Below are 10,265 nucleotides of genomic sequence, written 5' to 3'. Positions count from 1 at the left end.
AGCTGGGGACCAACAGCTAATCGAGACCCCCTCCACCCTCAGCGCCCCACTTCCCAATCCCGGGAGAAAAGAGACTCGCGTGGCCGAGCAGGTGAGCACACGGCAAAGGGAACGGGTGCGCATGGCACCAGCTAGAGATGCTGCCCTGCGCTCCCCGGGGCCCTGTGCTCACCGACTTAGCACGAGCCCGGGACCCCGTAGGGGAGCGGAGATGGGGGGAGGCGGGGCGGGGCGGGGCGGAGCTTCAGGGCCGAGCAGGGGGCGGGGCCTGCGGGGCGGGACGAGAGCGTCACGAGGGTCTCGCGCCCGCCTGAGCCCACCAATCAGCGGGCCGGCGCGGACGTCCCCGGCCCCCGGGAGGGCGCGGGCCCCAGTCGGGCGGGCGGCAGCGGTGGCTGCAGCGGCTGCAGCCCCCGGTAGAGGTGGAGACGGCGCGAGGCGGCGCGGCTGCTGCCGGCGCGGGGCGGGGCGCGGGGCGGCCGGGCCAGGGCAGGGCATGCACCAGCCGCCGCCGCCGCCCCCCGCAGCCCCCTGCCCGCGCCCGCCCCGCAGCCGCCCCCCGGAGTCCCCGGGCCATGGCCCGCCGCCGGGCTACTGGCACTGCCCACTCCCGCCGCGGCCCCGGCCCGCGGCCCCGGGGGGGAGCCCGCCGGGACCCGGGGCCGCGGCCAGGACGCGGCCGACCCCGCCGCCTCCCCCGGCGCCCCTCGGAAACTTCTCCCGCTCCCCCTCCTCCTCCTGCTGCTCCGCCCGCGGCCCCTGGAGCCCGAGCTCAGCCCCGCTCCAGCAGGTAGGCGGCCGGCTCGGGACCGGGCTCCCGGGAGTCCTGGGGCCCCCGGGAGGCGGCAGCTCGGGCCGGGGGCGCGGGGGGCAGCGGGATACAAGTTGGGGATAGCAGGCTACGAGCGAGGGGCTGCGGAGGACAGCAGGCTACAAGCGGGGGGCAGCGGGCAGCAAGTGGGGAGCTGGAGGTAAGGGGTCGAGGCGGGCAGGGGGTTCCTGGGGGTCGAGGGCTTCGGGAAGGGGTCCGTGAAGGGCAGGGGCCAGCCCTGTGGTTGGTGAGGCGACAGTCGCCTGGCTTCCAGTGCGCTGGCCAGGGATCTGGGCGGGAAGATTGGGGGAGGGGGTGCAGGGTCCCTCAGGAAGGAATCCTGGGAGTCACCTGGGACCCTTCCCCATGCCTGGGGCCTGGCAGGTGCCCCCCCCCACCAGTGCCTCAGCGGCAGGGGCGGGTGTGAGTGCGTGTGTGTTGATGCCGCACCGGGGAAAGAGACACAGACGGAGGGCGCCCGGTGGCGGCGTCAGGCTGGCTCGGGAGAACCGCCACTAATTGCACCCTGCTGATGGGGTTGCCACTGGGGAGCTATAGGAGGGAGCCCCGAAGCCCGAGACACTTAGCTTAGGCTGAGAGAGGCACCAGGCAATTAGTCGGGGCCGTTGCATAATGCAAAGACCTTCCTCCTTTGTCTGGAGGGAGAAGGAAGTCAGAGGCTGAGCCCCAGGTTGGCGAAGAATCCAGCCCCAAGGGGAGGGGAGGGTCCTTGCTTGGAGCCTATGACCCGAAAGAAAGGGGAGGACCCTGGCTGGGTAAGCTGCTCCCGTCCTTCACCCAGTACTGCCCATCTGCTCTGTAGGAAGGTAGCTCCCATCTTTCCTGTGCCCTATCCTCCAGACGCTTCGTTCTGGGAAAGTTGAAGTCCCTTTCCCAATGGGAGGGGATGCGGAATGCTAGAGCTCTGGGTCAGTTTTAAGGGGGACTCCCGCCCAATTGTTTCCTTCTGGGAAAGTTGAAGTCCGTTCCTGAAGAGGATGTGGGGATGTTGAGATTGAGAGTAAGGTTTTGGAGTAAATCTGGGGTGGTTCTACCTCAATCTTGTTGGGGCAGGAAAAATCAGTTCCTTTTCTAACCTCACCAAATCGGGAGGCCTGGGGGGAGCCTCAGACCCTTGGAGTTCCTCTTTTTCTCAGTTCCTTTGGAGAGCACCCTTCTCCAGGATGGTCTTTCCCCCTACCACTCCTCTGAGTCACTTGATTCAAACTAGGTCTCTGCCCTCTGCTTTTATTCTTGGAGTGGGAGATGTGCTTGGGCTCCCTGATCCTTTCTGTGACTCTGGGTCCCACATTTGACCTTGAGCAAGCCCCTTCTTTTCTTGGGAGTAAAATGAGGGAGCTGGTCCCTCCCAACCCTCATATCCTGCGTGCTGAGGTCCTTTTCAGCTGTCATGTGTCGTTCTAGTGTCTTTCCTAGCCCTCAGGATGTATTCTAAAGGCCCTCCCTCTCTGATAGTCTAGCTTCTATGACTAGTTGTTCCCAGGAACTTATTTCAGCCATATCATCACTTCCCAGGGCTGGTAAACTACATAGGCAGGGACCACCAGCATGGGGGGTGGGGGGGGAAGAAACCTTTCTCTTGTCTTCCCCCAGTACCACCTGAGGCAGCTCTTTCAGGTCTTCCACTTGACAGAAAAGCCACCCTCTAATCCCCGATTGCCAGAACTGGAAGGGCACTGAGACATCTTGTTCAACCCTCCCCCTGTTATTTTACTCAGTTAGGAAACTGAAACCCAGAGAGGAGAAAAGACTTACTTAGCATCAGCCATAGAGTGTGACCACAGCTGACTCCTTTTACCCAGTAGATATGAGGAAGGAGGGTTTTTCCTGAAGCACACTTGGTCCATTTGACACTGGGTACATCTGCCAGGGGCCCTTTTGGCCACTCCAGTCGAGTACTGACCTTAGGAGTCTCCCTGAGCCTGCCCCCACACCAACTCGGGCTCTTCACAACTCAGGTCAGATAAAGATGGGCTGGGGGGAGAAGGCCAAAAGCAGCCTGGCAGGACTCCTGCTGCCGTGGACTGTGCCCCGAGGCATTCAGCCGATGAGCCAGATTTCCAAATGGCAGCTTTGTCAATGAATTTCTAGAAGGTCACTTGTTCCCAGCCCTCCAAACCACTCCTCTCCCTTCTTAAGCCCCTTTAATAGCCTTCAGCCTCTACAGCCCTAGTGAGAATTCCACCATGATCCTGCATGTGGATTTAAGGTGCAGCATTTGCTGGGTGATAGAGAATCATAGACTTACAGAATCACAGAACCAGGAAAGGCCATTAGACCATGTGATTTCAGAGCTGAGAGGGCCCTCAGGCCAGACTCAGAAGACCCTGTGGGCCAAGGGACATAGAAAAAACATTCAGTAAATAGGGAAGAAGCCCCTCGGTAAACATCAGATTGGGAATCAAGGGAACTGAGCTGCTTCCCCCCCACCTCCCCCCACTTTTGCCACCCTCTGACTTTCACAAGGTGTGACCTTGTGCTCCCCAAGCCTCAGTTTCCCCATGTGTAAGATGAAGGCCTTGGGCTGGCCAGTTTTCCCTGTCCCTTCCAGCTCTGACGTTCTAGCATGTTTTGTCCTTTGTAACAAGGGTTCCTTCCCTCCTTGTGGCTTGCCAGCTTTTTGCTTCGACCTTTCTTTCTCTGGCTTTTTGGTTCCTTTTCCAGGCAAAACAACATCTCTGCCTGTTCACCTTGGGAGTATTTTTAACAGGTCGTTCTGAGACTGGGGAGTGAAGGGATAATTAGCCCTTTGTTTGGCTGTGGGAGCTGGGCAGGCCCATAATCATCCCTCACACAGGCACCCGGTTTTATAGTTTACAAGGTGTTTCTGCAAAGTGATTTTGAATAATCCAATATCCTTTTTTGATCCTTACAAGAGCTCCAGAAGGTAGGTGGTGTAAATTTTGTTAGCCCCTTATTAACTAATGGGGAAACCGAGACCCAGAAAGGGGAAGTGGCTGCCTATTGTCCCAGGTCTAAGCAGAGTCAGATCTGGAGCCCATGTCCCCAGACTCCAGCCCCCAGGGTCTTTCATCTGTAGAAGGCTGTAGAAGGTGTCTTCTTCCTATTCAAAGGTTTCCTCCATCCTGATTCTCAGGCCCTGGAAAAGAGGCATGTTGGGAGCAGGCAGTCACCCTGATGCCAAGATTTACCCTCCAATAACTTTGCCCTCCTGCTTCCCTGACCCACCCCTGGCACCCTCAGCCCTAACCCCTGCCAAGCCATGGACTCTTTCCCCCAGAGCTCTGTCCCACATCCCCCCCCCCCCACTCCAGGAAGGCTGCCCAGATCAACCTTAACCAGTCTTGACGACATTTACTCGTCAACCCTGAGCTGTCGTAGGCTCTGCTGGCAGAACCAGCTGGTTGTTATTTGTTATGTGGTGACCGTTGTGGGGCCCGGTCTACCTTGGTCACACTTGGGGCTGAGTAGTCTTGGACAGCTAAAATGAAGGGCCTAGCTCCGAGTTCCCTTTCAGCTCAGTGGTTGTGATCATATAATCCTCAGTGACTCCTCCTCTCAGGGCGTCAGTTTCCCCAGCTGTCCAATGGATAATGGATATCTAAGATCCCTGCTGGTTCTGACCTGAAAGTTCTGTGGTTCCGTAATAGACAGGGAAGTGCCATCCCCACTGAGGCCAGTCCAGATCAATGGTGTGCCCTGAAACAGCAGACGCTAAGTTAAACCTAAATCAAACGTCCCAAGGAAAGGCTTGGAAACCCCAAAACACACTGCCTGAGAACTGAGGTGAAATTTGAGCGCTTTTCTGATGGTCTCTCCTAACCTGACTACACTCAGGCGCCCTGAGGCCTTCTCTTTTAAGAACCTGAGAGAGTAGTTTTAGGGACCAGAAACTTGTTCCCAACTTTGCAGTGAGGAAACTAGCATAAAAGGAATCTGCAACTTACGTCTGAGTCTCAGTTTCCTCATGTGTAAAATGTGTCAGATTAGATGATTTCAAAAATCCCTTTCAGCTCCAAATCCTATGATTCGGAGAGTGAAGTAGACCTGGGAATCAGGAACTAGAGTGTTCATGTCCTGGCTCTTACCAGCTGTGTGACCCACCCTTGGCAAGGCTTTTTCACCTCTCCCAAGCCTCAGTTTCCACATCTGTCAAATGGGGGTGATGATCCTTTGATCATCTCCCTCCCAGGGCTGGTAATACTTAAAGAGCCCTAGAAATAGAAGCTGCCATCATAGGAATTTTATTCCATTGAGATTCAGGCAGAGTTCATAGGAGTGGGTTGAAAGGAGCTGTAGGAATTTTATAGCTGGACAGCAGCTCAGAGATTACTCAGCTGACCCCCACGACTGACCAGGAATCCCCTCCATGGTGTGCTAGACAAATGGGCTGTTTTTGTTCCCATGCCATCCAATGATGGTGACACCTGCCTCGCATCATTGCTGGGGCCGTCCTGACTCACAGCCTCCCCTTGCTGTCCGCAGGTTGGCGCCGACAGTGGGAGGCTGAGCCATGCTGCCTCGAGATCAGCAAGCAGCGAGCCCAACCCCTTTGTCCCGAGAGCCATGAACAGCTGCAGGTACAATGGGGGCGTGGGACAACCCCCAGGTGGTCTCGGTTTCTCTGTCCACGAGCCTGAGGGCCAGCCCTTGCAGGCCCTAGGTGGTGGGGGCACCAGTCGAAGCTCAGGCCTGGAAGTAGTTGTGTCTAAAGGGGAGCAGGTGCGGGTGTCCGCGGCCAGCCTGCATGACCGAGTGGAAGAGGAGGAGGAGGAGGAGGAAGAAGGAGACCACGCTCCCAGGAGGGGCCTCAGGAAGACCCAGAACGTCGGCTACCGGCTAGGGCACCGTCGAGTGCTCTTTGAGAAGCGGAAGCGGCTCAGCGACTACGCTCTGATCTTCGGCATGTTTGGCATCGTGGTTATGGTGACGGAGACGGAGCTGTCCTGGGGCGTCTACACCAAGGTACTCTTTCCCTAGTATCATACCCTCCCTGGCAGAGTCCGCTCTCCTGGGAGACTTGATCGGAACTCAGTCGGGGCCTCCGCAGATGTGTTCTCCCCCAGTGTTTTCTCAGGCCCCCGTCACTTCAGCTCCTGTCTCTTTCCCTGACTGGCCATCCCTTCTCTTTGAGCCCCAGTAAAGCTGTGGCGTGGGATGGACCAGAGCAGGGCTCTCACCCAGGGGCCCCCAAGCCTGCAGGAGGGCCACAGATCAATATCAGGGCATCTGTGAACTTGGATGGGGAAAAAATAACGTCTTTGTTTTCATTGACCTTTAACTGAAATGTGGTCGTTGTTGTGTTGTCTTTTGGCGTGACTTTGGTTTATTACATGAATGAGATACTCTGGTCCAAGGTAAACAGCAGACCCCAGGTGGTTACATTACACAAGCTGGGAGGTTGGCTTATTTTAAAATACTTCTGAGAAGGGAGGGGTCCATGATACAAAAAAGAGTAAGAAGCCTTGGGCTAGAGGATAGTGTTGGTGGAAAGAACACCTGGCTCCCGGTGAGTTGGAGGTCTTGGGTTCAAATCTCACTTGTGGTGTTTGTTACCTGTGTTACCTTGGGCAAATCACAATCTCTCTGGGCCTCTGTATTCTCAAGTGAAGAAGGCAGGGTGGGATGAGACCCTGAGGTCCCTGGGCCTATCCTTCTGAGCTGTTTTGGAGCCAAGGCTAGGGCAGGGACCAGCTTAGCTCCTGCCCATCCTTGGTCTTTGGCCTCAGAGCAGGAGCATTTTGTGGACAATATTCGTGGAAGCCTTATCTACAGAAATGAGTGTCTAGAAGAGAGCCCAAAGGCAGGGAAGGAAGGCTCTAGAGGAGGAAAATCCAGAGGAAAGAGGAGGAAAAAGGAAGAGAAGGACCCCGGATGGCCAGAATCAGAGGGGAGAAGGGGCCTTCCTCCAGGACCCGTGCCTCTGGGCCTTTCCCCCAGTGCTCTGATTCCCTAGAGGCTGTGTGACCTTAGAGCAATCGCTTATCCTCTCAGGTCTTCACTTCGCTTCTCTGTCTGTGTAGCCCCTGGGCATCGTGAGGAGGGTGTCCCCTGCTCTTCCCTCCAGCTGACTTCCCAGGCTTTTGCAGGGAGCATGTCTGAGATCTAACCAGATCATGGGCCAAAAGAGCTAAGATGAGAGACTTAGGGATGCCGTGTAACTCCCTGTGTGACCATGAGCAAACTGTCTCCCCCTCCCAGAATCACTTTGGCCATCTGCAGAATGGGCATGATAATGCTGACCGCCAGGGGATGCTCTCTGTTCATCAGCTGTGTTTCATGCCTGTCTTTTTCCTCAATTAGCCCCGGGAGATGTGGCTGTTGTGTGATGGCAGAGGCCTGGGTCTGAGTGCTAGCTCTGGAGCGTCTGACTGCATGACTCTGGGCCACTGGTTAGACTTGCACTCCAGACCCCACTTTGTCATGACAGATGGTGGTGCACCCTAGAAGGGTCCGAATTCTTGTTATCACCTAGGGAGGAGGATGGAAGAAGGCTGAAAGGCCCCCGGGAGGCCAAGTCCTGTGACTGCTGGCTCACTGTGCTTCTCAGTATGTCACCTGGCCTCCTGGGACACCGTGCCATAAATACAGGTTTCGTTTTTACAGGAAGCCTTGAGGGTAGCATGTCCCACTGCCCCAGACTTTTCCATGGAGGATTGTTCCTCTTTCCCCATAGACCTGCCTCCAGCCCATTACCAAAAGGAAAAGCTGGGGGGCTTTGCTGCTGTCTAGGAAAGAGTCTTGGAGTTGAGGTCAGAGGATCTAGATTCAAATCCTGCTTCTTGTAATAAGTCACTGTATGACTTTGGGCAGATCACCTGACGTTTCTGAGTCTTCCTTTCCTCCTCTTTAAAATGAGTGTGTTGTAATCCCTGTGTTCTGAAAGTCTTCCTGGCTCTAAAGCTACAATCTTGCGTGAGGTGTGGCCACTCCCCCAACCCCGACTCTCATGGACACCTTGCTCTCTCGTTCCCAGGAATCTTCATATTCATTCACACTAAAATGCCTTATCAGCCTCTCCACTGTCATCCTGCTGGGTCTCATCATCATGTACCACGCCCGGGAGATCCAGGTGAGTGCCCCTGCCTCAGCCCCACCCTGTGCCCAGAGCTTCCGCAGCCCAGCAGCAGAGGGCAGCTCCTTCTAGCCACAGCCTTGGAGAAACCCCTCTGCTGGGCCAGGGGAAGTGGGCTTCTCTGTTAAGGCTTCTGCTCTAAGAGGCCAGCCAGCCTGGGCTTTCCAAAGGATGCATTCAGCTCATTCAGCAAACACTGATTCAGTGCCCACTGCGGACAGGGCCCTGTGGATGGAAAGACAAAAATACATCAGTTCTTGTCCTCTAGGAGAGAATTTCCTTCTGGGGCAATCAGCATACCCTCAGAGAGGTAAAGAGCAAGTAATTGGAGCAGGGAGTAGAGATTGGAAGGAAGGCTTTCTCGAGCCTCTCAAATGAGCCAGTGGGACCAGACGGTGTCTCAGGCCCTCCCAGCCCTGCCATCCTGTGTTCTAAGGACTCTTTCAATTCTGACATTCTGTGGTTTTTGTGTTTTACATTTAACCCTAATTTTATTCATGCTTTGGGATGGGGATCATTCAGTAAAAACAAAACGTGTCTTACCATATGTACCTTTTAACCTACAATAGTGATGTACCTTAATTATGCCCATGCACACAAGTCTAACATTACAATTTTTAAAATGCATGAACGAGCCCAAGTGAGACGAGGAGCCCTTTATTATGAAGTCATTCCTAACTGTTCTTTGTAGATGGATCAAGCATCTCCAAGTACATCAGATTCCCACACCCAGTGGGTGCTTTACATAAAATGAACTCTTAAAGACATTGGGCACAAGGCTTGGAAAGAGCCAGCATAGCATTCAAACAGGCAGGCAACCAAATACAGCCAAGTGGAAAAACTTTATTTGCAAATAAATTTCAAAAGCTGTTAACTTTCTGTAATTAAATACAGAAAATATACTGACTTGCTAAAGTAAATAAAATGTGACGTCCTACCGCTTCCTAGAGTGCCCGCCAGAACGCTATGAACAGTGACTGACTCTGGTTAAGAAGTTAATGTAATAACCCTGACTGAGTAGATTGTGAAGCACTATGGGAGCTACAATGGCCACATGCCTTGGTGGGTAACATGTATTATTTGGCCTTCGTTTTCAGTTGCTGCTCATGTCATGTGTTGTAAGACATGTGTACAGTATGAAAAATTTAAATACTCAGGAATGAAAAATATTTCAGGAAAAAAATAGATTTTTTCCCCAAGCAATTATGCATAGGCTCACTGTATAAATTTCAAGGCAAGATTTTTTGTTTCATGTAAAACAGATAATGTTTTACCAAGAGGATGTTTTCAGTTGGCTTGGTGTATTTCTTTTGTCTCCCTGCATTTCATTATTTTGCTCTGTTCTTTAATTTCATGTGCAAGCGACATGCCAGTTTCAAAGGAAAACTATTTTATGTATCAAAAGTAATTCTGAGATTTTAAAAACCAAGAGCTAAAGAAATCCAAATTAAAATGACACATCTGATTCAAGGAAAAATTGGCTTAATAGAAGAGACTAAACACTTTTCGTGAGAAAGAACTATCTGCTGAGAGTTTAGTTCCAGTGTTTCAGAATTCTGCTGCAGGTATTATCGGGAATCTGGGGGGAGGATTCCTGGCAGAAGGCATCAATGTGGCTTGCATCGATCCAAAGGGTGGCTCATGAAACTGAGCAGTGCCTGTAGACTCCGGAACCCTCTTCTCCTTCACTCTCCCCAAACTCACCTTCCTTTGCTGGCTCAGTGTCTAGCATTTCAGTCTCTTCCTTCCTACTAAAGAACATGTCCAAGGAACTGGTATAAGTGTTTTCCTTCTCAGTTGGTTCATCTAGGAGAAAGCTTTCGTCCCCACCACTTACAAGCCGCAGTGCGAAGAAGATGGATACAGAGATTCCAACTGAGCCAAAATTGCCTGTTTTTCCCGCCTTCAGACTTTAATATCAAACTTTTCTCTTCCACTGGGGACCCTGAGCCATTCAGGTCATTTAATTTATCAATTAATTAATTTATCAAGTAATTTTATCCATTTAATTGATTAATTTATCACGTCATTTAATTTATCAATATCACTAGACTCCTTCAGAAAAGGAATCCAAGTCAGAGCCTGGATTCTTCTCCCTTTTTCAGCCAGTTGCTGTGAGGCTTCCTCGGGGACTGTTTGCGCTGAAACCGATGCTTTGCTTTGCTTTTCCGTCCTTGCCTTTTGACTTGCCTTGCTTATCAGATTGTTCTTTGCTTTGTCTCTTCCAGTTAGAAAGATCTGTATTAGTGTGGGCTCCTGACTCCACTCTTTCTGCAGACTAAGTTACCTGGATAGGATGACAAGCTCACTTTGTGCTCACAAGTGTGGCCGCGTTCTAGGTCACGGTACTTTTTTCATGATGACCTGGAGGTGGCCAACAAGGTTCAGTAGAAAAAT

The 10,265-nt window shown here is 53.0% G+C and overlaps 1 protein-coding gene across 1 annotated transcript in view; it reads left to right on the top strand.

Moving 5' to 3' along the window:
- Positions 1 to 496: 496 nt before the first annotated feature.
- Positions 497 to 10,265, top strand: part of KCNN1 (potassium calcium-activated channel subfamily N member 1) — a 29,812-nt gene continuing 20,043 nt past the window's right edge. The window contains exons 1-3 of the mRNA XM_021009009.2: positions 497 to 790; positions 5,279 to 5,758; positions 7,770 to 7,865. Of these exons, the coding sequence (XP_020864668.2) occupies positions 497 to 790; positions 5,279 to 5,758; positions 7,770 to 7,865 (870 nt within the window). The remainder of the gene's footprint in view (positions 791 to 5,278; positions 5,759 to 7,769; positions 7,866 to 10,265) is intronic.

Source organism: Phascolarctos cinereus, unplaced genomic scaffold, assembly GCF_003287225.1.
Source record: "Phascolarctos cinereus isolate Bilbo 61053 unplaced genomic scaffold, phaCin_HiC Scaffold_4;HRSCAF=312, whole genome shotgun sequence".
Classification (NCBI taxonomy): domain Eukaryota; kingdom Metazoa; phylum Chordata; class Mammalia; order Diprotodontia; family Phascolarctidae; genus Phascolarctos; species Phascolarctos cinereus.
This window is presented reverse-complemented; position numbering and strand designations above follow the sequence as displayed.